Source organism: Melospiza melodia, chromosome 18, assembly GCF_035770615.1.
Source record: "Melospiza melodia melodia isolate bMelMel2 chromosome 18, bMelMel2.pri, whole genome shotgun sequence".
NCBI lineage: Eukaryota > Metazoa > Chordata > Aves > Passeriformes > Passerellidae > Melospiza > Melospiza melodia.
In genome coordinates, this window is record NC_086211.1 from 3,426,069 (window position 1) to 3,444,905 (window position 18,837).

The window sequence follows — 18,837 nt, forward strand, 5'->3', positions numbered from 1 at the left end:
GCTCTTGATTTTTGCCTTGGCTGCCAAGTCTGCAGTGCCCCGGCCTTGGGGTAAATATTTCTGGGAGGGTGGAATAGCTGCAGGTGCTGGGTGTGGGGAAGAACAGGGGGCTGGTATCCAGCACCCATCTTTGCATTTGCATCCTTGAAATGAGGATGGCACACTCCTGGCCTCCATATTTCCCTGTATGTGTGCTTGGCAGCTGCAGCATTCCCATCGGTGGGAGCCAAGTGAGAGTCAGGGCTCAGGTTCAGTGGGATGGAGGGATTGTCCAGGCTGTCCATGGGTCTGTGCAGATTCCCAGTGCCCCTCTCCTGGGCTGGCTGTTGGGATGAGTGAGATATTCTTGAGTATGAGCAGAATACTATCCCGTTATGATGAGTGTTTTTCCTACTTACTGAAGATGATGCTGTAAATGCTCTGTGATCTAATGGCTCCTTTTTTTTCCCACCTCCTTCCTTCTCTTCCTGTTGTGCAGAGAGCCCTCTACCAGTCCTCCCACGTGGATGAAAATGATGTCCAGACCATCTCACACAAGTGTCTTGTTGTTGGTCTGGATCAATACGAGCAGATGCTAAAGACAAAGAAATACCAAGACAGTGAGGACCTCTACTACCTTGCAGGGACCTACGAGCCCACCACGGGCATGATCTTCAACACTGACGGGGTCCCTGTCATCTGCTGACTGCCCAGGGGACACATGCCACCCCCTGGGAAGGGATGGGACAAACCTGAGGACGTGCCTGTTCAGACGACATGATTGTTTCTTTCAATGCTCATTTCTGTGTCACACTACAGACAGGAGAGCGCGAGAGACGCGAGGAGGAAGGAGAAGGCTGAAGAAAGGGGTTGGGGAAGCAGTTACAGGACTCGAGGAAGATGCCACTGGGGGGGTGGTGGTGGTGCTTGAACCCCAAGGCTCTTCTGGAAGTGGCTTTAAGTACGGTGACACTTGACCAACTTCTCCCTTCCTCCTTTTGGTCCAGGAAAGCACATGGGTCTCGTGATCATTTCACCAGCGGGACCCCCCGGCAGGAGGGATCCCTTTTGTGTCATTTTCCCCATCAGTAGCTCGGAAGCCGCCTGCACGTGGAAGGACCCTCTTGCCTTCTGCGTGTGCTCCTCTCCGTCCTTATATTCCCTTTCCTGCTTAGTTTCGCATGACCCTTTATAGGAAGGACAGGGTGAAAGAGAAAGGAGATGAGTCTCTCTCAGCGCCTCGTCTCGATCCTCTCAGAGCCTTTTTGCTGTTCCCTTTCCCTGGAGGCCCCTCCGGCAGCGTGTGGAGCACAACAGGGCAGGGCTGGCTCCAGCACGGAGATGGCAGAAGAGAATCCTCTGGCCTGGGAGGAGCCAGGTGGAAGAGGAACCAACATCCAGTCTTGAAAGCATTCTTCCCACTGCCTTGAACAAACTGAACCCTCTGCAGCTCTGCACCCCTTCTGCCTTGCGAAAGAGGGAGCAAGTAAGTGGCAAAGGGGGTGACACGTGGCAAACTGAGACCTCATCTTGGAGCTTGCAGTGAAGGGGCAGGAAAAGACCGGGAAAAACCGCAGTGAAGGGGCAGGAAAAGACTGGGAAAAGCTGCAGTGAAGGAGCAGGAAAAGACTGGGAAAAGCTGCTGCTTGGTGCTTGGAGGAGAGAAGATCAGAGGCCACTGGATTCTGGCATCCCTCACCCAGCTTTACCCACCATGCCTTGCCTGTGCTGAGACATGGAGCTGCTGGGAAGCCTTGCCCATGGTTTGAAGGGAATGGGGGCAGTGTGTGAACCCAGCTGTGCCTGCCCACGGCGCTCCCACAGCCAGAGCCCCGCTGCCACCTGGGGCTCAGGGACTGCACCGTTCAGCTGCCTCCATCCACAGAGGAGCTGAGCTCCCCTTGGGCACTGCCACCGCTGCTCCAGGCTTACACCTGGCAAGAGGGAACACTGGAGGAGAACCTGAGGAGAACGACGCACCATCCTTGCACTTAAACAAAACTCCAAGAGACGCACTGATCTTTGCAACTCCCGACTCGCACTACGGATCGCCGGGACGCGGAGCGGGGCGACGCTTAAGCCAAGGACAGATTGGAAACTCTCCACCCTGGCTGCATACCAGAGACTGGAGGCCAGGGCTCAGGGGTGAGGGACAGCCCCACAGAGTGACCCCTCGTCCTTTAAACAAAACCACACATGGTGCTGAGCTCGTACCATCTCCAGCCCGGGCCACGGCGGACAGTGACGGTTCTAGCCTGTACAGTTTTAATGTACCAAAAGACTCTTTAGCCCTCCTGTATTATAAGTCTTTAAATGGATTCAACTTTTTAATTATAAATATAAATATAAATATATATATATAAATATAAACTTTTTAAAACTGTGAAAAAAATTATGAAATTATAAAAAACAAAAAAAGAAAAAAACCCACAACGGCAGAAATGAACACAGTCTGACGTTTAGAATATTATTTTTTATTTCCTGTTGGATTGTGATTGTAAATGATCTGGGAACAGGCACACCCCCCACGCTCAAAGTGTACTGTACTTCTAGAAGCAAATTGTGTGAGCATATTTTAAAGAGCGAGAGAGAGAGCGCGCGAGAGAGATTTTATGCTAATGTTAAATAGAAAGCACTTAAAACCCACTGCCTTCTATGGAACACAAGGATATTTCAGACAATCGAGAGGAAAGGAGAGCCAGGTTTTTGTCTTTTTGTTTTGTTTTGTTTATGTTTTGTTTAAAACAATTTTTTTGGCATTCTGTTTGTTGGAGAACTCCGTGTGATCTTTTTTCATAAAAAAAAAAAAAAAATCTAATTGAAAAAAAGCAACCCAACGAAGCATCTTTCTTTGTCTCGCTTGTCCTGACCGCAGGGTTTTTCTCCCCTTGGTGGCAATGATGGCTTTTTGGCTCAGCCCCTGCCCTGGGGAAAGACACAACCCAGGTGCCTGGTGGCTTTTTTGGGGAGAACCCATCTGTGTGAGCTGGTGGCACCGATGGACAGGACTGGACACTGGAGTAGAGGTGTCTGCTGCACAGGGCCTGGAGGTCCTCCCCCTTCCACCGTGCCCAGGGCACCATGTGCTGAGGATGAAATGCTGGATTTGCTCTTTTTTTGTGTGAGCTGCACTTCATACAGGCAGGAGCTTGGCACAGCCAGACCCTCCCGTGCTGTAGGGGCAAGGTCGGGGCCAGGCCTGGCACTCATTGGCTCCTTGGGCTTGATTCCCTGGGAGGTGGCACCCGCCACTTGGCACAGCGAGGTGCAGCTGGTCCCCAAACGTGGTGTTGGCGCCTTCTCTTGATGTTTTCTGCTCCTCTTGGCCTGTTCCCTCTCCTGTGTGCTGCCCAGGGCAGTTTGCAGACTGGCAGGGGTTTGGTGTAACCCAGTGACGTGTTTCACCACCCCAGGTGACAGAGGGAGCCCTGAAGATGGAGACCAGCACCAGAGGCACCCCAAAACCCAACAGGGCAGGCAGCAGGTGCCACCCTGTGTGTGTTTGCCAGCCCAGCCCATCACCAGCACTCAAATGCCACCCACACACTTGTGTGTGGCACAGCTAAGGACCAGCCATTGTTGCAAAGACACTTAATTATTTAATCAGCTTCACTTACATCCTGCGCAATAAATCTTGAAGCTCAGCAGTGGCCTGCAGGTGGCACTGGCAGTGCTGCAGCCTTGGGGCCCCCCTGTACCCCTTGCAATGGAGCAGATTCACAGTGTGGGGTGGGGGGAGGCAAGACCCTGCCTCTGTTGCAGTTAGGGGGGGTAAAACAAGACACAGTAAAAAAAAAAATCTTTTTTTCCCCATCCATATGATTCGCATATTTAGGGAGGGACTGTGATTTCAAGCCATTCCTGGTGAAAACCTGCAGCACCATCACTGGAAGTGGAGACCCACCTTCCCAGAGCCACAGGGGACTGAAGCAGTGCTTCCTTCCTCTCTTGTTCCTCTTCTTCCTCACCAGCCCTCCATCACCCTCCTCCCCAGTGCTGGTCCTGTTCCCTTTGGGATTTGGCAGTATTTTCTTCCTCCTGTCAATGGCTTGGCGCAAACAGCAGATCCCCAGCCTTCACTGGAGAGCTGCACGTTGCTGATGGGGAGACCCCAAAAGCAACAAGAACTGTCCCCTGGGGTGGGAGGAATGTCACCCCAAGCAGTGGCCCTGCACAGTGCCTGGCTGGGCAGCACAGGCTGTTTGGGAATGCCACAGCCCTGTGCCAACAGGGTACCAGTCCTTGTCCATGCAGGGGCGGCTTTCAGGCTCCAGGTTCCCTCCTTGAGGAGGGATGTGGGGCTCTGGGGACCATGGTGGGAAGCAGGTCCCACCCTGTCCCCATTGCCCCACCCCAGGGCTCAGTAGCCCAAGGTGAAGGAGCCATTGGAGGTTTCAGTGTAGAAACAGCTGCTGTGGGAGGTGCTGGTGAGGCTGTAGGCAAAGTAGGCCACGGCCGAGCCCAGCGTCAGGCCCGTCATGTAGGACACGGTCATGGTGTTCCCTGTGGGAAGGGAAATGGGGTGTCAGGATGCTCAGGCCACACCAGTGGGGTTCCCAGGAGGGCTCGGTCCTACCTGCCAGCTCCCGCTGCTCCGGGCTGACCTTGCCCGCCGCCAGGATCATGGGCACGCTGCCGAAGTAGCCGTTGGTGATGCCCATGAGCAGGGAGAAGATGCAGGGCCAGGCGGGGTGGCCGAAGGTGGGCTGCCCGTTGGGGTACACGCACATGATGAAGAGGGGGATGAAGACCACACGGAGGCAGGAGTAGACGAGGAGGTGGGTCCCTCTCCAGTCGTAGGGCAGGGCAGCCAGGATCTGCAGTGAGGGCAGAGATTCTGCTGGGGGGATGAGGAGGATGGGGAGGGCCCTGCTGTGCCCAAAGTGGGGTAACAAGGAGATGGGATGGTGGAAAGACCAACTGCTGTGGGAACCCAGCCTTGGCTGGGTTAGAGCCCTGTGGGTGGAGATGACCCTTGGTGGAGTCAAATGGCTTAGGAAGAGAGCACCAAAGCAGGACAGACCCCCCCCTGTGCTGGCTCTGGCCTCTCTCCTACCTTGCCAACGAAGTCAGAGAGGTTGAAGATGGCCATGATGAGGATGGGGAGCCATTCCCCCAGCGTGCAGTTGTGGATCTCCGACTCCAGCCCGGGAAAGAGGCACAGTGTGATGAAGTAGGTCATGGCGATGGAGAGCATGTAGGCCCAGATGAGGCGAGACACGACGTAGCGGTAGAGCAGCATGTCTGGCAGGGACAGGCAGCACAGCTCAGCCAAACCTGCAGCCCAGGCCCCTTGCAGAGCCTGAGAGCTTTGTCTGACCCACAGGGATGCCTTCCAAAAATGAGTTTGCCCCAAGGTTATGGGCACATCATTAGGAAAGGGATCATAGAATCACATATGGTTTGGGATGGAAGGGATTGTGAAAGACCATCCAGTTCCAACCCCCTGCCATGGACAGGGACACCTTCCACTATCCCAGGTGGCTGCAAGCCCCATCCAACCTAACCTTGAACACTTTAAGTTGGACAGCTTCTCTGGGCAGCATGTGCCAAGGCCTCCCCACCCTCACAGGGAAGAATTTGTGGATAATATCCCATCTAATCCTGTCCTCTTGTCAGTTTGAAACCATTTCCCTTTGTCCTGCTCTTCCATGCCCTTTTCAAACATCCCTCTGCAGCCTTGGGAATGATCCTCCCCATAACACTGTGTCACCAGTCATTTATTTATCCCACCCCACAGGCATGGCTTTCCCCCGAGCCCACCACCCACCTCTGAAGCTGGGCCAGCTCCTCTTGATCCTGGGCCGAGGCACATCGAAGCGCATGTAGGTGCCACTCCCAGCCAGCTCGGCTTCGGGGCCGGGGCTGCCCCGCGGGGAGCTCGGCTGCCCCTGCTCCCGGTTCTCCTGCATGAGGGAAGAGAGGGGACAGCAGTGAGCAGTGCTGAGGTGCAGCGGCCAAGAACCCCGGGGGACAGCAGGGGAACCCGCGCTCGGCTTACAAATCTGACGTCCTCAGAGGTGACGTCGTGGTGGACGCGGTAGCCGGAGCTGGGCTCGCCGGCGCCGCGGCTCTCGGGGAGGCCGTGGCGGGAGCTGTCGGTGTAGTAACGCACGAAGCGCGTGCGCTTCACCAGCAGGTGCAGGATGAAGCACGTCAGCTCCATGCCGATGGAGATGAAGAAGAAGATGACGGTGTTCTCCTTCTCGTCCGACAGCAGCAGCTTGGTGAAGATGCGGCTGAGCGAGATGATGACCCCGGCGGTGCCTGGTGGTGTGGGGGGAGCTGTCAGTGCTGGGCCCCTCTGAATCCCAGCTCAGGGATCCTCATCATCCCTCACCATGTGGATGGGATGCTTCCACATATAGAGGAGTCACCAGCAGTGATTTTGGGGTGATAAATCTCCTCGGCATCCTCACCCCCAGCCTGGCATGGCAGTGCAGGGACTTAGAAACCAGTAAACTCCCTGGTTTGTTGGGGTATCCCTGATCTCCCGGCTGTGCTGGGGACCCAGGTGCGGCTCACTGGGGCCCCAGGAGCAGGTGCAACACGCTCAGTGGCTGTGGGTACTGACCATGGCTGTGGGTACTTACTCTCTCCCGTCATCACTCCCTGCGTGTAGCGCTTGGGCAGCAGCCCCGTGTAGCCGTAGAAGCTGGATTGCTGCACTTCAGGAGAGAGGCACAGAGGGGAGAAGGAGGGATTATTGCTGCAGCCGAAACTCCAGGAAGGGGGAAGAAACCCCAGAGGGAACCCATGAGCCGTGCCAGCTGGGAGCTGCTCCTTCCAGCAGCCTCCTTGCTCCAAAAGCAGGAGGGCCTTTATTCCCCTCCCTGGATGTTCCACTGCGTCTGTTCCCACCCAGAGTGGCCACCAGGTGTGGGGATTTGGCATGTCACCATGGTGGCCCAGATCAGTGGCGTTGGTGACCAATGTGCAGTTTAGTGCTGGTGCCCCTGGTCAGTCCCAAATGCCCGGACAGAGGTGGATGGGATGGGGCAGGGTGGATGGGATGGACCTGAGGGTTACAGGGAGCAGAGCAGGAGGTTTTCCCAGCAGATCACGGCTCAGGGATGGGGCAGGGACCTGAGGGTTACGGGGAGCAGAGCAGGAGGTTGTCCCAGGAGATCACAGCTCAGGGATGGGGCAGGGACCTGAGGGTTACAGGGAGCAGAGCAGGAGGTTTTCCCAGCAGATCACGGCTCAGGGATGGGGCAGGGACCTGAGGGTTACAGGGAGCAGAGCAGGAGGTTTTCCCAGCAGATCACGGCTCAGGGATGGGGCTGTTTCCCTCCCCTGCCTGCCATGCATGTCCCAGCCCAGCTGCTGTGCCCCATACCTGTGCAGCCAAAGGCCACCACCCCGACAGCCACCAGGTTGATGGCGTAGGCTTGTCTGCGGCTGAACAGCTCCAGCCACACGTCGCAGATGCTGACGAAGAGCAGGGGCCCCAGGGCAAAGAGGTAGCCTGTGGGGGGCAGACAGAGGTGCTGGCAGGGGCACCGCACGGGGACAGCCCTGCCTGGGGGTGCAGGGACCCCACTCACCCACGGAGATCCGGGTGTGCAGGCTCAGCAGTTCCACCAGCGCGTTGTTGAGGATGACGGCCACCAAGGCCACCAGGATGTAGGTGAGGCTCATGTCAAAGACAATGGAGGTCCCTGGAGAGAGGCAGGTGATGGGGGGACAGGAGTTCAGCTCCCTTGGAAGTGGGATTGAGCTCTCTTCAGGTTTGGGGTGTCAGGGATGTGCTGGAGCTGCTCCAGACCTACCTGGGTATTTGTGGTGCAGGTAATCCACATCAGTGATAAAGCTGTTGTAGGGCAGGAGAAATCCCACCCCAGCAAGCAGCATGGCAAAATAAATCCCATGGTATCGATCCTGGGGCTCAGGCTCCTCAGAAACTGCCCCAGAAGAGGAAAGAAAGAGAAAAAGACGTGACAGTGGCACTGCTGCACCCTGGTACCCACAGGAGACCTCAGCCTTGAGGCAATGAAACAGCTCAGCTCCCTGTAGATGCACAAATAAACAGCCCCAGCTCTGAGAAGTTCCTTCCCTAAATAAAGACATTTCAGTGGAGACCCAGGAGGAAGGAAAACATCTGGGCTTTGGGCGTCTGGTGAGTTTTAATTGCAGCTAAACAAGCTGAGAGTCTGGCAGTGCAGGTGACAGCGCAAGTCAAGGCGCAGGAAGGGCCAGAGGTGGCTGTGGAGGTGGACAGGGCTGCCTCAGGATGTGGAGCAGGGCTGGGATGAATCCCAGGGGTGCCCCTGAGTCCTGCATGGAGAAAGATGAAGCTGCAGGCTGGGGATGAGCCTGGCAGGACAACCAGGGCACCAATCCTCAACTCCTTACCAGCCTGCAGAGCCCACTGCCACGGGATGTGCTGGCGGCTCACATGGGTACAAAAAGGGATGAAAAAGGGCAGTGGGCAATATTGTGGCATTTCAGGCTGTTTGTGTCTACTAAACCCATCCCAGGAAGCTCCTAAGGGGGAGGGAAGCCAGCAGGGACCCTGGTTTGGGCCGTGCCTGCCTCACCTGGCTCCATGAAGGTGAGCACACCCTTGGCCTGGCTGCCCCGCTGCAGCTCGTCCTCCTCCAGCTGGTAGCTGTCGAAGCTGAAGCTCATCACCACGTTCCCCTCGGGTGTCACTGCTGGGCTCAGCTCCTTGAAGCGCTCAGCACCCACCGAGCCCATCCTGGCCACCTGAGAGGAGGGACAGCAGTGACAGGGACACCTCTGGGGTGCACAGATCCCCCCGGGTGGTGCCAGGGGTCTGCAAGGGACAATGACACGTGGCTGGCCCTGAGCCTTCTCCACCTTGTTCTGATGGGTTTTTTCCACCTGGAAAGAAGATTCCCCCCAGGCAAATGGGATCACCAATGTTCTGAGCAGAAGTTTGGCTTCGGGGCGGTGAGCAGTGCTCGTGGGGAACCCACACGAGTTTTATTGGAATGTGATCCCAAGTTTGGCTCTGGGGTGGTGAGCAGGGCTCGTGGGGAACCCACAGGATCCACCCCCGAGGCACAGCCTGGCTCAGCACCTCCCTGGGATGCCACCAAAGACAAATGCCGCCGTGATTTCCAAAAGCAATCAGGGAAATTAATGGATAGAATCCACTCAATGGCTGCAGGGAAGGTCCTGGCTGTCTCAGGAAGCCCTGGCTCCCTGCAGGCAGCACTTTTGCTCTGCTTTTTGCCCTTTTCAGCATCTCTGGTGCCTGGGGCTGGGGCAGAGCTGCCAGCCCGGGCAGCTTTCAGAGAGGGGATGGGATTTGACTCTGCTTTTTCAGATCTGCTTCTCTGGGGGAATCAGAGCCAGCACGGACCCGCCAGAGAGACCCCAGCGTCACACCAAATGCATCCCAAAATGAGCTCTCCAAATATCCACCATCCTCCAGTGACCCCACCAGAGCCATCCAAACCAGGGTCCATCCCTGTGGTTCAACCCCAGGGGGCTGCTCTGAATTCCTTGCCTGTCCCCAGCCCACCTCCTGCACATCTCCCTGGCATCCAGGGGTGGTGGTGATGGTGAAAAATCTCCTCCAAGGCAGCAGGTTGAGTCAGGCAAGGCAGGAAAAATCAATGGCAGTAATTTCTGCGGTCTCCCTGCCAGACATGGCGTTTGCAGGAGCAGAGAGGTTTTCCAGCTGCCAGCATGTGCTGGATGCTGGAGGGCCCTGAGCAGGGACAAACGTGGTGCCCACAGGCCCTGTGAGTGGGTTCCTGGAGCCCAAAACGCTTCTCTCGTGCAGGGATGGGTGCACAGGGCAGCGCTGCCCTGGCTCTGGGGCTGTGCTGAGGGCACAGCAATGCTGGCATGGGGTCCCCCTCTGTCCCCATGCTGGGGTTACCCCAACACCCCCATCCCATAGCAGGGCACCCCAGCAGGGCACGATGTCCTGGGGCACCGCTCCACCCGGGAGAGCCGCCCGTGATCCCCTTCACCCGCACCTCCCGTGCCAGCTGCCCCCAGGCAATAAAGCCCAGCGGGAAGCATCTCCCGGGATGCCGGAGAGCCTGATGAGGGCTTTTTCCACAGCAGGAATCCCAGCTGGAGAACAAACCAGCTGGAAAAGCCTTGTACGTACTGCGTGTGGCCCAAACTTGGCGGAGCGGAACGGGGTGCGGGATGCGGGGTGCCGGATGAGGGGTGCGGGGTGCGGGATGAGGGATGCAGGGTGCGGGATGCGGGGTGCAGGGTGCGGGATGCGGGGTGCGGGATGCGGGATGCAGGGTGCGGGATGCGGGGTGCAGGGTGCGGGATGCGGGGTGCGGGATGAGGGATGCAGGGTGCGGGATGCAGGGTGCGGGATGAGGGATGCGGGATGCGGGATGCGGGGTGCGGGATGAGGGATGCGGGATGCAGGGTGCGGGGTGCGGGATGCGGGGTGCGGGATGAGGGATGCGGGGTGGCGGGATGCAGGGTGCGGGATGCAGGGTGCGGGATGAGGGATGCGGGGTGCGGGATGCGGGGTGCGGGATGAGGGATGCGGGATGAGGGATGCGGGGTGAGGGATGAGGGATGCAGGGTGCGGGATGAGGGATGCGGGGTGCGGGATGAGGGATGCGGGGTGGCGGGATGCGGGATGAGGGATGCGGGGTGCGGGATGAGGGGTGCGGGATGAGGGATGCGGGGTGCGCTGCGCGGCCGCGGCGCTGGACCGGCCTCCGGCGCTCCCCGCCTCGCTCCCCCGAGCATCCCTGCGCTGCCGTAAATTGGATTTTCTCCTCCCGCTGGATTTACATCCGTCTGCCCCCACGGATTCACACCGCGCCGCCCCTGTGGCCCCAGCGTGGCGGTGGCAGCGTTTCCCCACGGCGGGCAGGGCTGGGGGGTCTCACCCGAGAGGAGCCCTTGCCCCGCTGCCCCCCGGCTCTGCCTGGCCCCCGGGCACCGCAGCCCTCCCGCCAGGGCACAAAAGCGCTTTTTGCTCCGGCAAAAGGGTCCCCCGACATTTTGCCGGCGGCGAAGTTGCCACAAACGGAGGGAATTCAGTAACCCGCGTCCCTGTCTGAAGGAGAAGCCGCCGGCCGCGCCCGGGGGATGCTCGGGGCAGCCGGGAGGATGCTCGGCGGGGCCAGGGCTCGGAGCGGCGCCTTCCCCTCCTTTCCCCCGCTCCCCGGCGGTCCCGGCCGAGCACAACAGGTCCGTTCTTACCTCTCCGTGTCCGCCGCGGCGGCTCTGCGGCACCGGCGCCGCCCGCCCCGCTCAGCCCCGGCGGCCGCCGGGCCCCGGCCCCGCCATCGCGGAGCCTCCGCCGGGAGGGGCCGGACCGAGCGCGGCGGCGGCGGCGGAGCGGGGGCGGCCCCGGCCCGGCCCTGCCTCCCCCGGCCCGCCCCCCGCTCCTCCCCCGAGCCCCCGGCCCCCGGAGAGGCTTTCCCGGGGCGCGCTCGCAGCCCTGTCCGTAGGCACCGGCTGCAGGTACCGGCTGCTGGTACCGGCTAGAGGCGCCTTGGAGGGATCTCGGAGGGCCGGAGCTAATTGCCAAGAGAGATTAATTACGGAGAAAGCCCCGGTAATTTAGTTCAGGGCATGAGGTTTTCAGCCAGAGGGTCATTCGTGCCCTGTGAAGGGTTTTGTCTAAGAGGGGATGATGGAATCAGGATGGATGGGTGGACAAACGGCAGGATGGATGGATGGATGGATGGATGGATGGATGGATGGATGGATGGATGGATGGATGGATGGAAGGAAGGAAGGAAGGAAGGAAGGAAGGAAGGAAGGAAGGAAGGAAGGAAGGAAGGAAGGAAGGAAGGAAGGAAGGAAGGAAGGAAGGAAGGAAGGAAGGAAGGAAGGAAGGAAGGAAGGAAGGAAGGAAGGAAGGAAGGAAGGAAGGAAGGAAGGAAGGAAGGAAGCAAGCTCTGGTTAACAGAACACAGCAATCCCTCAGATTTTTGAGGAAACAGCCAAGAGTGTCTCTGCTCACTTCCAAAACCAGGGAATGGAAGCAGAGGAGGAAGGGAGTCAGCAACATGGGGCAGTGTGGATATCCATCAAAGGGAGAAAACGTGTCCCCAGGGTGGGTGACCCAGGCAGGGACCTCATGGGTGTCCCCAGCCCAGGCTGCAGGCTCTGTCCATCCCTGCTCCATCACGGGGATCTGGTGCTTTTCCCCAGGAGCAGCAAGGCACAGAGTGGGGGCTCAGCAAGAGGGTGGGAGCCCTGCGGGACCATCCCTGGGCTCTGCCCCCGAGTGTGAGAGGATGGAGGCAAGGAGAGGAGGAACCATCCCTGCTCCAGGCCTGGCCGTGAATGACAATCTCCTCGCAGTCAACAAACGCTGCTGCGCTGTGTAAATCAGCGAGCGGGGCCGGGGATGCGCTGCCGCTGCTGCTGCGGCCGCCGGAGGAAATGAGAGACGCAGCCGCCTGCACCACCTCCTGCTGCCGGGAGCGGGCTGGGGAAAGGGGCTCCTGCGAACCCAGCACAGGCAAGAAAACAGGCCAGGTGGAAATTTCCATCTTTTCTCCCTGGCTGAAATAGCCGGAGTTTGGCTCCGAGTGCACCTGACTGCTGTGCCAAGCACGGCCTGGAGCTGGGGCTCAGCCTTCCTTGCTCCCCTCTGAGCTGAGCACCTGCACAGCCAGGCCCTCTGGTGCAAACGGGGATTTTTTGGGGCTCTTTGGCACATTTGCTCAGCTCTAATTTCATAGCGTCACCATAAAATCCCAAAGCACCTCACTCCCCTTGGGGTACATCCCCTTGCTCTACACCAGACTCCATCACCCTGTTCAGGGAACCTTAGAAATGTAAAACCCCACTGTGGGGTGAGTGAGGTGGGGTTCCCTGGCCGTGTGTGCTGCTGGTTGGCACCCAGACAGGGAGAGTGCTCCAGAAAAGAGCAGAATGAGCTGCAGCATATGGGCACCCGCCTCTCGCAGCGCTCGCCAGGCAGCATTACTCACCACAGGGATTCCCCCTGGAGCTGCTCCTCCCCATTCCAAAGGCCCAGGAACAGAAGCAGGGATGGTCCTTCAGAGGTGACCAAGCTGAGAGGGGCACCTCAGCTCCCAAGAGGATGTGGTGTTCTCCAAGCCTGGGGAGATGCCGCAACCAAACACCTGCTGGCAAAAAATTCAAGTTTTAGCCTCCTCTCTAAAACCACACAATGAAGAGATCCCCATTTCAGGGGACAAGGGGGCTCCCTTCCAGCTGCTCCTGCTGTAGGTGTGACAGAGCCATGCTGGGATATCCAAGGAAACTGCTACAGCTTGGAGCCCTACAGTGAACACAGGGAGATGAATCCACCAGGGTGAACTTCTCTGGGTGCTTTCCCTCTGCTTTCCCCATTCCCAAGGGCAGTGTTAGACACAAACAACACTCTCCTCCCTCCCAAAACGCCCAAGGTGCCCCTGAGCATGGGCAGGCTGAGCTGGCAAGGGTATGGGGGTCCCATGGGCTGCGCTCTCCTGGAGCTTTGCTGGGCTCTTCAATTTTTTAAGCTGGCCCTGAATTATTCAGCTCCCACATAGCTGGCTCAAGGTTGGCGAGCTCAGATGCTCCTTGGGTTTCTGCTTGACCCACTTTAACAGCCAGGAAAACCAGCCAGGCATGGTGGTCCCTGTGGCATGAGGGGCATCCCTTACACACAGCCCCAGCCTTGAGTCTTTCCCCCTCATCCAACATCCTCCTCCTTCACCCCCACTGCAGATTTTTAGAGGTATTTTTCCCTTCTCCTGCCTCTCCCAGCTGTCCCATGGCTCCCTGCACCAGTGGGTGCATCCCAGCAGTGTTTGCAGGATTACAAGGAGGGATTTGCTCGGCTCCATGAACCAGCCAACACCCTGTGGCCACATCTCTCCTTGCTATGCAGAGCCACACCTCACTCCCCAGGAGCCTGGATGAGCATTCACTAATCCTGCCGGCAGAATAAGAAGCTGCTGATTCATTTGGCTCCGAGATGCTGGATTAGGACCATCTCCAGAAATGTCCTGTATTGTTGTTTTTCTCCTTGCCCTTCCAGCCGAGTCAGGTTTTATTAATCACTGCTGTTGCAGAGGGGAGAGGAAGGAGAGACCTTTCAGTCGTCGGCACACCAAAAGCCTCAAGCCGAGGTTTTAAACTCTTGGGGACCATGGGAATGGGCTGTCCCTACTGTCCCCATCCCTGTGGGCACAGCCATGAGCCAGGAGCTCTTTAACCAAGCCGTGCTCACCCTGCCAGGCTGCCCTGGTTATTCTGTGCCCTGTGGGTGTCCCCTCTGCACCAGCTGGGGTGGGTGACACTGAGAGGAGGCAGGAAAATAAATTAAACACCTGCACCCCCCTTTCCCACCCCCAGAGCTCCCAGGAGTGCTGCACATCCATCTTTCCCACTTCAGGGGAAGGAGAGGCTGCTCTCAAGGCTGCAATCCCCTCTTGGAAAAGCTCCTTTCACAGCCTTGCATCCTTTGCCTCCGTCCCTGGGTCTGCTCCCAGCGTGGCCGAGCGTGTCGTGCCAGCCCAGGAGCGTCCTCGGCAGAGCAGCTTTGCCCCGAGACGCCGGGGATTAATCAGGGATGTTGCCTCTTGGCCAGAGTCACACTCAGGGGATTACTGGGGCCTGCAAGGAGCAGGGAGTAGCCAGGGAATTTGTTCAATGCAAGTGGAGGGGTTTGTCACAATCCGATTGCAGGCGAACAGAAATCCCCAGCGCTGGCAGGGGCTCAGCACTGGAGGCCGTGGGGATTAACTGGTTTTTCCCCGAGCTTTGCAGCGAGGCTGGGGTGGGAGGAGATGCTCTAAGCCCAAAGCTCTGGGTTTAAAACCTCCAGGGAGATGCAGGGGCTGAGCTGAGCATCAGCTTTGGGGCACCCAAGACTTGTCCCGAGGCCAAGAACCAAATTCTTTCACGTGGATGCCCCAATTCTCCTGCAAGGCATTGCTCTGCATCCCTCCTGCCCTCAAACCAGCCTGGGAGAGCTGGAGAAACCCTGGGAGCATACCCATGGCCTTTGCACTCCCCTCGCTCCTCTTTGTTGGAACAGATTTGCATCCATCTCTAATTAATCCAAGATGAGCTCCTAATTCAGCTCCTTGATTGCAACTTTGCATAATTGCTGCACGCACAGGCAGAGTGGCAGGACGGGATAAAAAAGGAGACAATCAGTGGTGGGCGTGGAGGAAACAACGCAGGGAAGGGCCGGTCCAGCCCCCTCCCACTCACCGGGCTGTTTACAGACACAGGCTGAGAGAGATTTTTCTCTGGAAGGAGAAAATGGTGATAGTTACCCTTGGAGGGAGTGTTTTCCCTGTGCTGTGTTCTCTACGGCCTTCACCAGCAGCCACAAAACACTCAGGCAGTGGGAAAACCAGGAATTCCAGGCCAACCCCTTTTGCTATTCCTTTCATTGCCTGCTCTCCTCCCCAAGCTCACCTTTGCCCAGGTGTCAGAGTGAACACTCCACCAAGGTGAGCAGGCAAACAAACACATCCCCTGAGCCTCCAGTACCCAGGTACATCACACCTGTGTCTGTAAGGGCTCTTTAATCCCCCAAAACAAACCCCAGGGGCTGCCTCAGGGGAAGCAAACCCACAGCACATGAGGGTGACATGACCCCAGCCCCAGGTGGCACAAAAAATGGGCAAACCCCCGTTTTTCCTGCCAGCGATGCCCAAGCCATTCCCAGCAGGCACCCTGAGCATCCTCTGCCGCACAGGCCGGACTGTGTGTGCACAAACCAACATTGACTCCAGCTCAGGGGTTGTTTTACCTCCATCCTCTCCCTCCTCTGCTCACATCCCACCCACATCCATCCCCCTCCTGGCAGCAAACACCTCCACACAGCCCCAGACGTGAGCGGCAGGGCGGCAAACAGCGGCGGGCAGGTCAGCGCGGCGCTCCCCATTCACTCACCCTGCAGAAGAAAAGCGACTTTCAGCTCAGCCTTTTCTCTGCAAAAATGCAGCTCCCAGAGCAGAGGCCCCACGGTGGGGGCTGGAAAGGGGGTTTGGGCAGCCAGGCTGGCCCCCACCACCCCTCTTAATCAGCCGGGGCATGCATGAAGCCCTAATGCTGCCGCCAAGATTTGGGCACTATTGACACACACGGAGCATTAAACGCCTTACGGGGGATTTGCATAAGCTCGGGGAGGGAGGAAGAGCTCGGAGAAAAGTGTCGACAATGGGAAAGTAAATGCATTAAAGTGCTTAGGGGGGGAAAAAAAATCTGATAAAGGAATAAACCAGTTAAGGGAATATATTACTCATAGCCCCGTTATTCAAATCCTGCCTTATAGGAAATCCTCTTAAAGCGATCACCTGATTGTGTGTTAAACTCCTAATTGAATAATAAAAGAATTATGTATTTCTTCCATAAAGGCACAGAGATGGGAGCCCACGAGGATGCTCGGTGGCAGAGGAGAGGAGGGGAGAGGGGCTTTGGGGCAGCAGCAGCATCCAGGAGAGGTGGGAATGGGGAGGGATGCAGAGGGGAAGGTTGCAGGGCTGAGTGCCTGGGGGTGGTGGAGAGCTTTGCTGGGATGGGTTTAGGAATGGTGGTGCCTAAGGGAGGAAGACTCGATTGAAACACAGGGAAATGGAAATCCAGGAACATTGAAATCCAGGGTTCCCCAGCCCTATTGGTGCAAGAGCTGAGAGGAGACACCAAACAGGGCCCCTGCCCTGGAGCCCCCCAGACCCAGGCAAAGGGAATTTTGGGGGGCTGCAGCAGCTCTGGAGCTGCTGAGGAGCAGAGTGAGGACCATGTGCATCTCCAGATGCTGCAGGAGAGGCTCAGCCCCTGCTGCCCCTCCTTTCCCAGCCAGGACCGAGGGCGATGCCTGCACTGCCTCTCCTGATGCTGCTGCTGCCCTTCCCCCAGCTCCCTGCTATAAATAAGATGCACAAAAAGGAGAGGAAAAAAAAAAAAAAAAAAAGAAAATAAGAAAAGAGCACATCACCTGGCACTCAGGAGGTGAGGGAGAACAGCAGGATTGACATGCACCAAACCCTCAGACTGTGCAAGGAGGGTGGGGGTGGAAAGGGGGGGAGAAACAAAAGAGCTAAAAATAGCCCAGGGAGCTGCTTTCTTCCCGGAGATCATTTTTTTCCCCAGCTGTTTCATTTAATAAACAGGATTATTTATTTATTTCTCCTTCTCTTTACTCCACTTTTCACTTCTGTTTTTTATGCCACTTTACCCGTCCTCACATCTCCTTTAAATGCAAGGTAAAACACCAAAACAAAGCACCCAAAACCAAGAGAAATAAACCCTGAAACCAAGAGAAAAAAAAAAAACAAACTGAAACCAAGGAAAAAAACCCCTGAAACCAAGGGAAAAAAACCCTGAAACCAACGGCCTTGATGCCTCCAGCCATGTCTTGCGTTGCCACAGCTCTTTATAGGTAATTGAATATCCCAGAGCTGCACCTGCTAATGCAAACTCTGATATCAATAAGTGGCAGCAGTGAGGGCAGAGGCAGCAGCTGAGAAAACAAAGCTGCAGTGCCCAGCAAGCCCCAGCGGAGCTGCCAGAGGGGGTTTATGAGCAGGACTGGGCTGTTGGAGCCAGGCTGAGGGTGGGAGCTGGAAGGGAGCAGGGCTTGCAGGGAGTGGCTCTGGAGCTCTCCTCAGGGACCTGACCTGTCCGAGCCAAGCTTGTGCAGGGCAGGGGGGTGAAAACCCCCCCTCAATTCCCAGGGGAGACCCCCGAGCCCTGGAGCAGCCCCAGCCACAGCGAGGAGCTCACAGGTTTGCTCCACTCACATCTCCAGCAGCGCCTGTGCCTCCTCCTCCTCGATCCAGCATCCTCCAGCAGCAGCAGCCAGGGAAATCAGGGATGACAGGAGCAGTTAATTTGAGCCTGCAGAGGCCATCTTCCCGTGCATGTGTTGTTTTGTTTCCAAATAGACTTTGAATAACGAATTTCGGATGGTAAAGAGAAAAAGCTTCGTCCTGACCTCTTGAAATGCAAATTGCCTTTCACCCTGGGAGAGATGAAAGGCTGTTTCCTATCTGAAACGGTAGAAAGGGGTGAGATAACGTCCCTGGCTCTGCCTCCCGGCTTTCATTTCCAAAATTGTTTTTGGGTAAGGAGAGGAGGGATGCTCTGCAGGATTTCTCTGTGCTTGGTGGCACAGAGAGCAGGGGAGCAGAGAGCCCTGTGCCCCACGGTGCAGAGAGAGGGGACACAGAGGGGCTGCATTTCCCTTCCTTGCCCCAGGCTTCAGCCAGCAGCAGAGGTTGTGGTGAAGCCCAGAGTTTTGCCCTCCCCTGCCAGAACTCAAGTTTTGGGCCCAATTCCAAAAGCTGCAGCATTATTTGCTCAGGAAAACACAGCAGAGCAGCGGCACAAAGGCAGAGCCACTCTGCTCTGGCCCCAGCACAGTCCCCTCATCCCAGCATGGATCAAGCTCCAGGCACACACAGTAGCCAAGCACCCTCTGCCTCCCCCAGCAGTTTTGGCTCAGGTGAAGGCAAACACTGATCAGTATTTCCCCCCTCTCACATTTTGCTCTGGGTCAAGGAGAACCAGTGGTGCCCTCAGCACGCACAGAAGGTGCTGCAGAGCTGCTGAAGAAGCGGAGAGGGATGATTTGGGAGGAAACAAGGGAAGGGGTGTGGATGCACCAAGGGGGAAAGGCTGGGATGCTGCCAGCAGAAGAGTAGGGAGGTTATGGGAGGAAAAAGACTGGGATGCTGCTGGGGAATGTGCAGGCTGGGGTGCTCCCAGGGGAGGAGCAGGAATGCTCCCAGGAGAGGAAGGGGAGAATATGCATGTTCCAGGAAAAGAACAGTGGGATGGTACCAGAGAAGGGAAGAAAGAACATGGATGCTCTAGGGACAGGGGGCTGGGATGGTCCCAAGGAAGGCACAGGGAGCCTCTGTGGCCCCAGAGCAGAGCCCCCCGTGCTGGCCCCCAGAAACCTCCCCT

General features: G+C 57.4%; 2 protein-coding genes across 7 annotated transcripts in view; one reads left to right on the forward strand and one right to left on the reverse strand.

Annotated features, from left to right (window-relative positions):
* The window catches only part of TNRC18 (trinucleotide repeat containing 18), a 54,610-nt gene extending 51,799 nt beyond the window's left edge, over positions 1-2,811 (forward strand). For all 4 annotated transcript variants that reach the window (XM_063171719.1, XM_063171720.1, XM_063171721.1 and 1 more), the window contains exon 28: positions 479-2,811. In XM_063171719.1, the coding sequence (XP_063027789.1) occupies positions 479-685 (207 nt within the window). In that variant the 3' untranslated portion in view covers positions 686-2,811. The remainder of the gene's footprint in view (positions 1-478) is intronic.
* On the reverse strand, positions 2,438-17,798 carry SLC29A4 (solute carrier family 29 member 4). Of its 3 annotated transcripts, none has more exons than XM_063171724.1 (13): positions 17,670-17,798; positions 13,807-13,970; positions 12,891-13,046; positions 8,520-8,688; positions 7,752-7,883; positions 7,527-7,640; positions 7,319-7,447; positions 6,573-6,647; positions 5,981-6,246; positions 5,750-5,885; positions 5,036-5,223; positions 4,556-4,796; positions 2,438-4,482 (listed from the first exon to the last, which is right to left on the reverse strand). In XM_063171724.1, exons 4-13 carry the CDS (start codon positions 8,677-8,679, stop codon positions 4,340-4,342), a joined length of 1,584 nt encoding a protein of 527 aa, XP_063027794.1. In that variant the 5' UTR covers positions 8,680-8,688; positions 12,891-13,046; positions 13,807-13,970; positions 17,670-17,798; the 3' UTR covers positions 2,438-4,339. The 3 variants fall into 3 exon arrangements, with proteins under 3 accessions (XP_063027794.1, XP_063027793.1, XP_063027795.1); XM_063171723.1 differs by having other exon boundaries at positions 12,891-13,049; XM_063171725.1 differs by lacking the exons at positions 12,891-13,046; positions 13,807-13,970; positions 17,670-17,798 and adding an exon at positions 11,143-11,213.
* Between the last annotated feature and the right edge of the window lie 1,039 nt (positions 17,799-18,837).